This window comes from Netta rufina, assembly GCF_964035555.1.
Source record: "Netta rufina genome assembly, chromosome: 1".
In the NCBI taxonomy this organism is placed as follows: Eukaryota; Metazoa; Chordata; class Aves; order Anseriformes; family Anatidae; genus Netta; species Netta rufina.
Window position 1 is genome coordinate 30759271 of NC_140123.1, and position 14462 is coordinate 30773732.

At 50.4% G+C, this 14462-nt stretch overlaps 1 protein-coding gene across 5 annotated transcripts in view; it reads left to right on the forward strand.

Annotated features, from left to right (window-relative positions):
• TSC22D1 (TSC22 domain family member 1) overlaps positions 1 to 12354 on the forward strand; it is a gene marked incomplete at its 5' end in the record, with an annotated part of 77723 nt that extends 65369 nt beyond the window's left edge. For 2 of the 5 annotated variants that reach the window (XM_084306469.1, XM_084306468.1), the window contains 2 exons: positions 10381 to 10432; positions 11224 to 12354. In XM_084306469.1, coding sequence (XP_084162595.1) covers positions 10381 to 10432; positions 11224 to 11499 — 328 coding nt within the window. In that variant the 3' untranslated portion in view covers positions 11500 to 12354. Of the gene's footprint in view, positions 1 to 5573; positions 5666 to 9593; positions 9973 to 10380; positions 10433 to 11223 lie in introns of those variants that run through there. The other 3 variants (XM_084306471.1, XM_084306470.1, XM_084306472.1) reach the window with 3 other exon arrangements.
• Between the last annotated feature and the right edge of the window lie 2108 nt (positions 12355 to 14462).

A 14462-nucleotide genomic window follows, 5' to 3' on the forward strand; every position in this document is an offset into this window, starting at 1 on the left:
TTTTTTCTTTTTTCAGTTGCAGCTAGAGGCTATTTTTCAAAGCAGTAAAAATGTTCCATCACTTGGTTCATCCAGCTGACTTACAATTTTGCTGTGGTTTCTATTACCTGCAAGTTGTTGACCTACACATAACTGAGCAATATTTTTAATTACTTGGACGCCCTGTAACCAGAACAGGCGCTTTTGTGGGCACGGTTGCGAGCAAAATCGCGCGGTTATCGGCATACCTAGCCCTGAAGTGGTTGTGTTTTAAAATTTAATTTGGTCTCAGCCTAGCAACTGACACAGCAAATCCTTCGCTGTTTTTCTTGAAGGTGGCAAATTGAGCCGATAAAACTTCTCTGGGGTGTGAACACCCCAAATAACAAGGTGATGCGTCGCAGCTATGAATACGCGCTTTTGGGTCAGTGGTATGGAAACAGCTCTACGTATAATAGCTGGAGAATTAGCTTTAAATAAAGCCTGTGAGTGTTAAAGCCTGCTTTTACTGCAAATTTGCTGCCAGAACTGGGGCTGAGGCATGAGGAAAGGCGCAGTGTTTCCGGAGATGGGAGCTTCTCCTTGTGCATCCAGCAGCAGGCTTGCTTCTCTGCCAGACAGAGCAGCTGAATATATCCAGTAGCCCTGCATCATACGTGCATATATATAAATATATTCACCTTTCTTTGTCAGACTGGCTCTGTCATGGCTTCTTCAATAATCAGAGCAAATTACAAGGATTTTGGCATTAGCTTGTGAGGAGGAGGATGGAAAACTTTTTTTTTTTTACAGTATCTTTTAATTTGTGTGTGGGCATGAGTTGATAGTACATATGGTTATCTATCTTCCATAAATTATATTTAGTGCTTGAAGATTGGTCTCTGAAAAATTGATTTATTTTTTTCCCCCACGTAATCTAACATTTATTTAATCATCCTTCTGACTACAAAGGAATCTCAGATTTGAGTCAGAGCAGTGCTGGAGCTGTGCTGCTGTAGGTGAGATGTGCACGTTACTGGACCTCGTTGTCAGCTGCCTCGATGGAGCTCCTGTACAGGGATCATCGTGGAATAGGAAGGGAGGAAGCAGAGACTGTCCAAGTAAAAGGTTAACATCAGCTTTTGTCCTTTCCCATGCCAACAGGCTCGTGTATTTGTTGGTTCGAGCACCCTGCAGGACATCTGTGACGGCTGCATGCACAGCAGCTAAGGAGGAAGGCTGTCTCCATGCTGATATCAGTGGTGCAGCTTTAGAGAGGGGAGCACAGGCAGCACAGATGGCAAAAAGGATGTTAAAGAGGTTTGTGGGAAGGACAGCTTAAAATCTGAAGCCATTGGGTGTTGGCTCAGCCAAGCCTGACCACCACTGATGGCAATCCTCTGGTCAGCTGTGGAGTGTACAGGATGCCGAGGGGGCTGTAGGACAAGTGATAAGGTGGTGATACCAGCAGGATACCAGCCTAAATTATCTGAACTCCCTTTTGGCTCTGGGAGTGGGCAGCTATTCCCCCCCTGCCCGAAATTGTGTTATTTTTGTCCGCCTGCTTCCTTTCTGACTCCTAGCCAAAATATTCCCCTCATGTGATGCTCGACTTGTCAGCTCAGACAGTTGGGGTTGGTTTTCTGCTGCCCTGTGCCTTCCCTACTTTTCTTTCCTATATAGTTTTTGTGTTTGTGAGGAGAAATAGAGGAATAGACAGCATTCAGGTGAACTTTGAATTGATACAGGGCTCAGGAGGACAGATGTGTTATCTTAACCTGGCCTAAAGGGGAAGGCTCAAACGAATCAATCACATCTGTAACTCGCCGCCAGTCCTTGTGGTGATAGCGGGCAGGGGCAGGATTTGCCTGTGTAAATTTTGGGGGGCTAACCCATTGGTTCCGTGTCTAATTACAGCTGTCATTAAGTGCTGGGCCTGATTGGAGTAGTACAGCTCGGCTGGCCGTGAGCACAATTAGCTACCTGTTAGCAGCGATCCCCTGCTTCACAACAAGCAGGAGCAGTCCGAATTAGAGGAGCCGGCGCTGCCGAAAGCAGATGCGTTTGCTTGAGATGTGAAAACCTAATCGTGAAGATGGTAATCTCTCTTGAAGCTTTATGTAACACAAAGCCACGTGATCCCGAGATCCGCCGTGTCGTCACCGTTTGCCCTTCTTGTTTTTGTTGATCGCCACCAACCACCACTGAACTCCGCAAACTTTGAATAGGAGCGAGGGGATAATCTTTAACGGGCAGGGCTCTGTGGTTCCTGAAAGTGCTGCGGAGCTCGGGGCTGCCAGGGATTGCAGGGTATTTCTTCAGGCTCTGTCTGGGGGAACTGGTCAGCAGGTACTACACAGATACATCAATGAGAGTGACGTTTCTCCAGAAGCGGGGCTCTGACGGGGTGACCATGAAAGTGTTCTTCTTGGAACTGGAGCAGCACCTAAAGAAGAGGTATTTAGAAAGCTGAAATCTTTCGATGCTTGCTTCACTTGTCTCTCTGTGTTGTTGTTATAAGGATTTCTTAAACTATTTTGTTTGAGCAAGTACTTAAATGCTTCTCCTAAACCCAAGTACTTGGCACTTGTTAAAACCATTTCAGGCTGTTTCAAGCTACGAGTATAATTCCAGTTGAGAGCACTGTGTCACGCAGAGTGGTTTACTCATTCACCAGAAATCTACGTGTCTTGAAAAGTCTTCACTGCAATATTCAAAATAATCCCTATTATAAAACATTTTCCATTCATGTTTTCTTTTCTCTTCTCAAAAACACATCACTGCAGTCATTCGGAAACTTAGGTGAGGTACTGCTAAACCCAAAATGAGAATTTGAACATGGTTTGAATCATGTTATCAAACAATATTGTGTGTGTTCAGGCGTGTTTCAGAAATAGGATGTAGCATCTCCCACCTCGACACACTCAAGGCACAGTTGTTCAGCCTTGCCGAATGCTTGGAAAGGTGATGAAATACAACTAGGTCTTCTGCGAGCTGCATTTATTAACCTAATTTCCCACGCAAACAGGGAAATGTGCAATGCACACTTCACTTTGATCTGTTTCCCCTAGTGTGTAGAAGAAATACCCTGTAATTTGGTGAATGGGAAGAGTTATTTTACCGAGCTGATTTAAAATATGTGATAGAGGGGGGAAATGCCCTACTTCGGATGCTGCTTGGTTATCGGTCTGTGCACAGGAGACAAATAGGCTGCGGTGGGAGGAAGCACGGGGCATGTTCCTCATAGCTTCGAGTCTCTGAACTGGTGCTTTTGTTACACCACACCCTTAAAACAAAAACTACACAGCATAGTAGTGAAAACGTGCGATGGAGCCGAGGTGTGTGATGTTCCTCTGTCAGCTTCTGGCGTTGTCACGGTGTTTTGCTGTCACTCACTGTACTGCTACACACGGCGGCGTGATGCGGCAGCTCTGCTCAGAGACACGATTTGCACGGTAGCTTTATTCTGAGAGTTCGGGTGCTCTCTGCTGCGCGTTTTCGGCAGGCTGCTTCCTGTTTGCTTCTCATTTGTTTGTGTTTCCTTCGGTGTCTCTTGCAGAGATGCTGGTTTTGCTCTGGCTGCTGTTCTCTAAATTAAGATTGAATGACTGTCGCGTCACCGGGGGTTACAAGTAAAGGAGAAACTGAACTGCTTTTGCAGCCTATACTGCATATGGTTACATTTCCCTTCCCAAACTGACCCTACTGAACACATAGGCCAAGTCCAAAGAAGACACGGTGTCTTTGGAGGGCGAGTGAAGCTGTGTGCAGCTTTCTGTAGGAAAGAAGGATGAATCCCAGGTCAGATGTCTCATTTCAGATTCTCAGGATGCTACCACACAGTTGGTGTTCATCCCCTCTCACTGCCCCACGTGCAGTCCTTGGTCAATGGCAGTTTACAGGGCGCTGAGAAGGGTTTTTACTTCCAATAGAGATAAATATTTTACACTTTTTCCTTGTAAGCTTAGCTGCCAGAATCCCCATCAAGACTGGATGGGACTTGGAGCAACCTGATGTAGTGGGAGGTGTCCCTGCCCATGGCAGGGGGGAGGGAACTGGGTGGTCTTTAAGGCCCCTTCCAACCTAAACCATTCGTGATTAAACGAATGAAGCCCAAGATTTAGATTCCAGGCACTTGAGCTCTTCCACAGTGCTTTGGAAAAGTGACCCCAAATTCCTACATGCTCCTGGGCAGCTGGAAATAGGGACAATATGGGTGTGTGTGAGCTCCTGCTTCCTTTGTCGTCAAGACTGCAGGCAGGCAGTTGTGTCCACTCGAGGTCTGGAGCATGTCAATGCCTCTCCATCCTGCTACTGAAAGAACAGTGCTGGGGTGTCCTCTACTTCTTCTTGAAACGTGGTTGGAAATGGAGATGACTTGGGTGTTTGAAAGGGGAAGGAAAAAAAAAAAAAAGCCAGATCTGGATTCAGATACTTTCAGCTTGGTTAAAGTGGAGCTTAACTAAGGGCATTTGGTCACTCTGGTGCTGGGCCATCTGATGATACCAAGGGCTAGAAAGCCCATCCTGTATTTGTGGGCTAGTCTTCCCTGCTATTTTTAAAAGGTAGGCTTTAATTCGTCATTAAAATACTAAACAGATGTGCTCTGATAAGTGAAATAAAGAAAGAATTGACAGCACCCAGCGTTTTCTCCTTTAGAAGTAACTGCTCCACTTAAACAGGTCCCAGTCCTTTCAAGGATTATTTCAGGTACAGTAACACCTCAGTCCAGCTGCACAAGTAAATTCCTCCGCTATCTGAACCATTTCAGTGGTGGTTTTCTGCCTGCTTGGGTTTATCAGCAGCCAGCGTGATAATGCTCAGCGCTACAGAAACGGGGCTGAGGAGCACGTTTGGGCAACCTGACCGAAAGCAGGGGCACAGCTCAGCAGCACCACCTGTGACTCAAACCTTCACTTACCGCTGTTTTTGGTTACAATGATTAAACTGACTGATGGCACCTCCTCCTGCCCAGGGCCTCCAGCAGCCGGGAGGAGCCGGAGGAATTCCCCTGCTCCGTACCGGGTCAGGGCAGGCGATGACTGCGTGATGGCAGGCTGCCCGCGGGTGTTTCTGCAAGAGGTCACCTGTCCCTCGCCTGCTGGGGCACTGCCACCCTGCTTCCCTGGCTTCCCCGAGGAGGGACTTCAAGCCCGGGATGGCTGCAGACCCTTTTTCCTTCCCAAATGGGTTGTGGGGTGGCAGCTCAGTGTGGCTGCTGCTGGGCACCTGGGCTAACACCTCGCCTGGGAATGAGGAAACGTCCCTGGGAGCTGTTTGGGGCTCCCATGCGTTCCTGAACAGGTTACTCATCTCACACTGCTGCTGCTGGAATCGCTCGGGGTTGGGGTTTGTGGGGTTTTGGTTTTTGTCTTCAGCTGTAGAGGCTCCAGGTGTCGTCTTGGTGACAGCGGTTTCTGGAGGATTAGGTAAGAGTTTTCAAGAAGTGTCGTGTTCCTGGTGCGGCCCGTAAGTGACTTCAGGCCTTGCTCTGTACGGAAGGCTCTTGGAACAGCTCGTGAAATGTATTTTAGGCAGATATCCACCAGGAAACCACCGTCAGTCTGAGGGAATGGGCTGGCCCGCTTCGTAACCCCGGCACCATTCATAAACTCGGCGAGCTCCCCACCGAGGTGATTACCCTTGTGTGGAGCAGCTCTGAAATACCGCGCTGTAATCCCCGTGGGCCGTGCGTGAGAAGATTAAGGTAAGGGGACATCTTCTGCTGGCAGCAGCTGGCTCAAGGGTGGCTAAATGTAGGGCTTCACAGAAAGCCCTACAGGAAGCCCTAAAGCTCCTTTGGAGTGGTAGCAGGGTGCTGGGGAAGGCTGGACCCTGCTCCAAGGAGAACAAGGTCTTTGGCTTTTATTTTTTTTCCTTTCTTTAAATGACGTGGAGCTCTGCCAGCCACTTGCAGGCTCTGGCCTGGAAGGTGCTCCGGGGACGTGCTCAAAACGTGCTGAGCTTGCACGTCTGCGCTGGCTGCTCTCTGGTTTGCAGTGTGGCAGGGCTACGGGAAATAAAAGCTGTGTTCAAGTAGGTAGCGCATCTTCCAGAGCCATGAGGCAAAGTCAAATCGGATCGAAATACCTCTTCAGCTGTCTTTAGGTAATTTTAAGTAGTTTTCAAGAACACCTCTGTTCATAATCTTTACACCAAGCATCACATCTGTGTGGCTTTATTATGATTTCTTCCCTGAGCAAGGCAAGTTTCAATGTATTTCCCATGGAAGTGCTCTGCGGGGTGCCTGATGTGGTGGTTGGTAAAGGAGGGAGGCTTTGGGGTGCCCTGCAGTGTGCAGTAACCCTGCTAAATCAGGTCATGGTTCTGGAAATTCCCCCCTTGCTTCCTGAAGGGCTGCTTGGAACAGCAGCTCTTGACTTTTCTCCACGTTTTTTAGGAAGTTGCCTAAAGATGATGAGCTGGAAGTCCAGGCCCAGCTGCGGTAGTGCCCTGAGTGCTCAGAAACGAAGGGATTTGGTTAATGCACGTGTGCTAGAGCCAGGAGATCCAGGGGACTTGATTTGAAGCGCGTTCCCTCAGTTGCCCAGTGATTTTGCTGATGCCTTTGAAGCCCTTTGCCTGTGACTGCAGAGAGCGAAGATACGGGTGAGGAACTGACTTGCATCCAGTTACCTGCTGAGGGAGGGAAGTGACATTGAACTCAAGAAGAAAAGCCTGCAAAAAGGTTGCAGGAGAAGCTGGAAGTGCCCCTAAATCCAGCTCTGGCCCCGAGAAGGTGTAAGGCACACACCTGCGAGCTGGGCCTCCTGCTGTGATAGGCGTCTGTCTGAAATACAGGCTTGCTTTCAGGGGTCAAATTGAAAAGGAAAAAGAGAGGAAAAGCACTAGCTGGTGAGAAGTACACGCCTGCTGCTATGCTGAATAATTTCTCGTGTGGTTAAATTATTAATTCAGCCATTTTTTTTTAATTTGATGATGAAATCCCAGTGCAGTGCTGTGTGGGGTGGGGTGTGTGTGTGCGCGCCACCGTCCCGGTGTCAGCCCTATAGGGCAGGGGTGCTCGGGCTTCCCAAATGCTTGCCATGTCAGCGTGCCAAACCACGTCCCGTCCTCGCTGTGTTTCTTTTGTGATGCTAGGTGTGACTCGAGATGCTCCAGTGACTCTCATTCTTCCCTTCTTCAGTTAATTTTGGAGTAGATGGTTGAAAAATCCCCTCTCGCGCTGTCAGGAGAACGAGTGGGATTAAATTTTAACGTAAGTGGCTTTTACTCCGAGGTCTTCTCCTCGGCTTTGAGAAGAGCACAGCACATGAAAGCTGCACGTAAGAGCAGGGAGTCGAATGCTCTTTTTATGAGTTAAATCTAGGACGATTTAAGCGATTTCACAGAAAGGAAAAATGAATTTCGGCTCCGTGCTTGGGGTGGTGAGACCTAAAACGGTGACATTTTGTTGCTTTTCCATGTAGGCTGTTTTATGGCACTAAATGTTTTTCTCCCCTGCCATCCCAGGGATAGAGCGAGGTTGTGTGCAGTTTTTTTGGTGTGTGTGTGTGAAATACAAACCAATTCCTGGGTCTCATTTAAAACTTTTGAGGGCACTGACACGTTTGGTGGATCTCTTCCTGCTCACAGCCTTTGGTTAAGAGCAGTTTACGGGACACCGAGGAGGATTTTTTTAATTAAGGCAAATATTTTACGCTTTGTCATTTTAAGCTTGGATTGTGCAATCTGGGAAGCCTCTGATTCCCGGACTTGCAAACGTGCAAGTCCTTAAATTTAGGTGGTGCAGCATCTGGATGCCATTTCGGGCTTTGAGCTATGATCAACCTTGCTCGACTCCCAGAGGGGACTCGGAAACCGAACCCCATGGATGTGCGTGGAGCAGGGGCCTTCATCCTGACCGCATCGCCAGGTAGTCAGCTAGGGATGATCTGAGGAAAGAAATGTCCCAAACATCACAACTGGTTAAAGATGGCCCGGATTTCCCTGTGGAGAGCTTGCTGACTGGTAAGAGGCGATCCTCTCTGTGCGTCTTAATATCCAGGTCCTCGATACAGACCTCATCTTTTGTCAGCATTAAATCTTGGTGTCCTTAAAGACCAGAGCTACAGGTTTGAGGCTGGAGATTCTATGTTTTTAATTTACACTTCTGTCTTTTTTTATTGGATCTTGTATATAAAAAAAATCTGATTTACTGAGGGGAAAGAAATGATCGTACGGTTTCTCCGCTCTCGTTGAAATGAGGAAAAAAACCCCGGCCTGTAGAAATCAATAACCCTTCAGCCCTTGGTTTCATGCAGCCGGAGTTGTTTCTTCAGCTTGTTAGGTCTGAGCAGTTTCACAGAAGTTTGATGCTGGGAAAATAGCTGTCGGTACCTATAGGATACCCGTAGGATACCTCTAGCTTTGAGCTGGGGGCCCGGCCCAAAGCTGAGATTGATTTCAGCTCGGGGAGATGCTTGTGCAGGGCGTCCCGTGCTGGCACCCGAAGGAAGCCCACCTTGGCGAGGTGCTTGATAGATAAAGAGGTATTTTTATTATTTTTTTTTTTTTAACAAGCACGCAGAAGCAGGCTCGCGTGGAGACAAAAGGCTTCTGTGCTGCAGCTTACCTCATTATGTGCTTAAGATGAGAAGCACTTCAAAGAGGAGTGCTTAGCGGGATTACATTGAGACAAGAGGAAATTATTTAATGGGAGAAGCGGTGTTTCAGATCTCCACCACCACCGAAGCTCGCTCAAAAGTTGCCGGCTCTGGTCTGTGTTTTGATATAAGCATTATTTCTGCACGCTGCTTGCTTGGCCCTATAGCACCCCGCTCGGTGACACCGCAGCCATCCTCCTGAGCCCCTCCGGGAGCTTTATTTTATAGGGTGGGCAGAGCAGAGCGTGCACGTTAACGCACAGCCCTACAGCTTTCTGGGGAATCACAACCCGGGCTCGTGGGCAGCTAAAAACAGGCGGAGGAGTTCACCAAAAGCCCACGCTGAAAAGTTGGTGGTGGAATAGGGTTAAGGACCCGAGCCGGGATCGGACTCGGGATCCTGTCTGTTATTCGGGGATATTTATTAATGCCGGGTGTGTGGGGTACGGGGGGCGAGGTGGGGACCCAGAGCGTGGTGTGCGTGGGGTGGTTTCCCTGCTGGTGCCTTTTCGGGTGAAGCAGGGAGCTGAGAAGGATGGGGCCGCTCTCCTTAGCCCTAAGGGGCTTCCCCCTTGCCCCGGACACGTGTGGGGCCGGGCGGGCTCCGTGCTCCGCGCTGCGTTTTGGGGCGGATTTGGGATGGATTTGGGGTCCCCCTCTATACACACACACACACAGCCAGGGGGCCGGCAGGTGGCGGTGTCGGCGAGGCAACGGGGCCGGGCTCCTGCCCGCCAGCCGCTTCCCCGCGTTTTTAAGTTGCTTTTGCTGAATTGCACCATTTCCTACCGAAATTTTTGAATAGGGAGGGGGCAGCTTGGATTGAGGGGGGGGTCCCAAGACCCCCCCACACCCCCTCGGGTCTCATTTTAAAGCGATGTGGGGGATGCAGGGGCCGTGCCCCCCCCCTCCCTGTGCCCACCAATTTGGGGTGTGTGTGGGGGGGTGCTCAGAGCAGGGCGGGGGGGGGGGGGGGCTGGGGGAGAGGGAGGGAGGGAGGGGGGGCTCCCTTAATGAGATGCAGGAGGGGGCGTGGCCTGGCGGCGGCTCAGCCAATGAGCGGCGGCGGCGGCGCATAAAAGCTGGGGGGGGCCGGGATGGCCGGGTTTTGTGCGGCGCGGCCCCGCAGCTCGCCCCGCGGCTCGCCCGGCGCCGGCCAGCCCCGGCCCCATCCCGGTAGCCCCCGGCTCCCCGCCCCGTCCCGTCCCCCCTTCATCGTCCCCTTCCTCATCCTCTTCGTCCCCGTGGGCTCTGTCGCGGGGAGCGCTCCCGGCCGCGCTCGCATGAGCGCCCGATGTTGTAGAGCGGTGGCGATGGATCTCGGGGTCTATCAGCTGCGGCATTTCTCCATCTCCTTCCTCTCGTCCCTGCTGGGCACCGACAGCTCCTCCCTGAGGCTCGACAGTAGGTAAAGAGACACGCAGGGGGGATTTGTTTTGGGGGTGAGGGGTAAAAGGGGGGCGGCACGACCCCCGGAGCCGCATCCTTTGTCCGCGCACAGCCGCACCGCTGCCCGCCTGCCCCTATCGGGACCGGGATCGGGATTGGGATTGGGATCAGGACCGGGATTGGGATTAGGACCGGGACAGGGAGCGGGGAGCGGGGCCGCCGCCCCCAGCCCAGCGCCGTCCCCCCGCCGTGCCCGGGGGGGGCAGCCCGGGGGCGGCCGCCCCGCTCGCAGCGCTGCAGCCCCAGCATCCCGCCGGGGCTCGGGAGGGATCCGGCCGCCCCTATAAGCCCTCCGGTCCTTATTTTGATTTTTATGGTGTTTTTTTTTTTTTCTCTTTTTTTTTTCTTTTCCTCCTTTTTCTCGCAGCTCCTCTGGTGCAAGCGTGGTAGCGATCGACAACAAGATCGAGCAAGCGATGGTACGTACGGCGCCGGGAGGCTTGTGGGGCCGGGCAGGGGACCCCTTAGCTTTTGGGGGTTTGTGTTTTTAGGGTTTTGTGTTTTAGGGTTTCATGGTTTTGGGGTTTCGTGTTTTTAGGGTTTCGTGTCCGGGGTCTGGGGCTGGGGGCTTTGCCCATCAGGCTTCACCACGGGGCTGTTCTCACCACAGCCCATGACGGCTGGGTGCCGGTGCGTTGGGGCAGCACGCAGCATTTTGCCCTATTCCCTCATTTTTTCCCCCTGCTTTCTAATTCATTTTTTAATCGATTTTGCTGCTTTCCTCGGCGCATCCCGCGCCCTACAAACAAGCACAGCCCCCCGGAGGCGGCCGGGGCAGCCCGGGGGGGCTGGGGCCCGGCAGTTCCCGGCGTGGGGGTCCGGTCCCGTCCCGGTGCCCGGTGCCCGCCGCCCGCTCCCTTTGTTGGCGGAGCGGTGCCGGAGCCGGAGCCGCCGCTCTCCCGGGAGGGCTCCGCCGGCCGGCTGTTGCTAGGCAAAGTGCGAGCCTTTAACAACCGGCTATAAATAACTCGGCCGCTCATTGGCCGCGCCGCGCCCTGACGTCACCCGCGGCCGCGGCCGGCCGGCGGCAGGGGAGGGAAATGCGGCAACCTGCGCCCAGAACTGGCTGCAGCCGGCGCGGCGGGGGGCGTGGCCTGAAGGGAGGGGGGCGTGGCTTGAGTGGAGGGGGGCGTGGCTTGCGGCGCGCCACCCGGCGCACGTGTTCGGCCGTGCCCTGATGTCCCCCTCTCCCCCGCGTGTCGCCCCCCAGGACCTGGTGAAGAGCCACCTGATGTACGCCGTGCGCGAGGAGGTGGAGGTGCTGAAGGAGCAGATCAAGGAGCTGATCGAGAAGAACTCGCAGCTGGAGCAGGAGAACACGCTGCTGAAGACGCTGGCCAGCCCCGAGCAGCTCGCCCAGTTCCAGGCGCAGCTGCAGACGGGGTCCCCGCCGTCCTCCTCGCAGTCCCAAGGGACGACGACGCAGCAGCAGCAGCAGCAGCAGCCCGCCCAGCCGGCCTCACAGGGATCGGGGCCTTCAGCGTAGCCGCCCGTGGCGTCGCCGTCGTGACCGCCGGCCCCTGGACTGCCCGGAGTGAGGAGGACTGTAGCGGGAATCCGCCCGACATCCATTTCGGCGCGCGTCGCAGCCCGGACTGAGGACTCGGTGCCCTGCACGCATCACTACGAGAGGCTTCCCGCCCGCCCACCGCCATGTTACGCGCTCATCTCTCCCTCTCTTCCCTCCCTTCCCCCTTTGGCTTGAAGGAGTCTTTGTTCTTAGGTTGGTTTAATAAAATAAACTTCTTCCAGAGAATTAGCACAAGTACACTGGGGACTGGAGCAGCTTCTGCAGATGGCTGAAGAACGAAGCTGCACGCCTGAATATTTTTGTTTTTGTTGGTTTTTTTTTGGTTTGTTTTTAAATCTTCCACTCATCCAGTGATGCTACCGATACAAGTGCTTTTCAAGCTTGGAACACGTGAAGAAATAGACTGGAGTTTAAAAAACGAAAGGCGATGGCTCGATCCCCAGAGAGCACCGGGGTTCCAAAGTGAGGACTGGTGCGTAGGATCTGAGAGGAAGAGGGAGAAAGGTAAACTCAGTGTTTAACACTTAATTGTCACCTGAAACCTTAAGTGCAAATACTTGCACCGTTTTCTGCAGCAGTGGACAGGTGCATAAAGCTGTATTATATATAGAAGGCAGGTAGGTGACACACAGTTGGGCCATAGGATAATTACAATGAAGGTTATTTGCCTACTGTACATTTGTGTATTTAGTGTAATTACTTTGTAAAATAGAAAAACTGTAACTATTTAGGTTGTACAGATTGAAGTTTAGTTGTTTCATTGGCTGATCTGAAAAAGTTTGGAAAGTCTTTTTTTTTTTTTTTTTTTTTTAATGCTACATAAATAAGAATGCACCTACGCAACTGTTCAGAATTTGGCAGGTTTATGCTGTTTGTGTAACTTCTGAAGTTCCCTGGCTGCTGATTATCTTGAAGTAAATCTTTGTTCATTGTAGTTTGGTTTAAGACAGGAAAAACCACTCCAAAAATTATTATCAAACCCTGCTAGCAAAGAATTTAAAAAAAAAAGAAAAAAAAAATTGGATTTCCCAGTATGGATTTTTGCATATGATCTGTATAGTAGTATGCATATGTTTTTGTGCATGTTCTCTAAACAGTTGTAACACGTCAATGTATTTAACTGTTGCACTTGTCAACTTTCAATAAAGCATACAATGTTGATAAATCACTGTTTGCATATTGTAATCATGTCAGCTGCGGTCACTTCAGCATGTTGCAACTGGGCTCTGCCTGAGCGGAGAGATGAGGAAGTGGTGTGAAAGTGCCAGGAGCACCATCGGGTGCTTTTTGTACCTTGAAGAGCAGGAGCACGGACCCAGCAGCGAGCTGCAGTGAGATGCTCTCTGAAGCTTTTGGTGCTTAGACCGGGCTGAAACGTTGGATGGCCACAAATACCTCGCTTTCACACCCGCAGCTCTTACCTCGATTGTTTTTCTGCAAGTTGAAATTGTGCAAACTTGGTGTTAATTGTGCCTTGTGGGATCGTGGAGGAGAATTTCCAAGTTCTTCATGGAGATAAAAAGCACTTTCAGCTTGGAAAAAGCGCTTATTTCCTCTTCAGTAATCATGATTAAAATAGAAGTGAACCCAAACCTACAAAGCTACTGGCGAAGGCTCGTAGGTAACAGCAAGACTGCAGCCTGCAACTGGGGTAGCAAAGGGCTTTGCAGCTTTACAGTGGATCCTGGGCAACTGATGAAGTACGAAATGATTAGTCCTTTACAGACTGGTAGGACAGTATTTTGTCATGGAAAGCACCATCCTAAAAACTCAGTGCAGGAATTTGGCTTGAAATGTGAAGGGTAATTACAAAGTTGTTACGGAGTCTTTTGCAGGGTAGCATGCAGTGAATACTGCTGAGTGAATATCAGGAGCTACAGTTCCTGGGGAACAACGTTACTGTGGATAAATGTGCAGCAGAGGAAACAAGAAGGCTGTGGGCTCAAAGGCAGGAGAGACTTTTCTTTCTGTGATTGAGAACTAAATCTTGCTTTTGGGTTCAGCTCATGCAGCGGTTCAGGCGCTGCTGGGCTGTGTTAGGGCACAAGGAGCTGTGTCAGATACCCTTGCTGGGATTAGTATATCAAAGCAAGTGCCTATGTCCCTGTGGGAATGTGAACTGTAATTTGTAGTTTGCATTCTCGAGGTTTCAGTATATAATTTAAAAGTATCCTTAATGAGGAAACAACTGAGAGAAAAGCTAGATGCTTTTTTTTTTTTTTTTTTTTTTCTTTTTTTAATGGATTAAGCTAAAATTAGAAATTGATGATAGCCTTTGTGGCAGAACAGCACTTGAATTATCTGGGCCTGACAAAAGGAATGCTAATTTTGGTGCTTTGTAAGTGGCTTAATTGTCTCCAGTTGCCTTTATATTCTGAATGTCTCTTTAGCACTTCCAGGCCGTAATGTTGAGTGTCTAAAAAGCCAATGTTAACATGCAGATAAGCTTTTTCACCCACTTCGCTCACCCGAATTTGCCGAGCATTGTTTTATGTTTAAAAACGAGATTGACCTCTGGATTGATTTATTCTTCTTTGTTTAGGAGAACAGCCCGAGCATGTCCTAAATCCAGGATTGTTTTCCAAACTGTTCTTTAAGGCAGCGTCTGGGAGTTTGAAGGCTTTGGGTTAGGTAATACGTCGATAATTTTAGCATGCTGTGCTTCAGCGTTGGCAAATCTCGTCATCTATTTCTTGGTGAAGCGCTGTTTTAATCACTTTAAAACCATGGAGCCAGCTTTTGGAGCTGTTTATGAAACTGCTAAAGTTAGGCAGAGAAACTTGGTTGCCGAGGTTATTTTAGCAACCCCTCTGTCAAAACTGAAGGCTCCCTCTGTGAAACAGCCCAAAATTGACCAAAATTTCACTTGAGCCCAAAACAAAGGGAGGGCTTCTCAGCCTGTTGTGCTGTAATGCTTG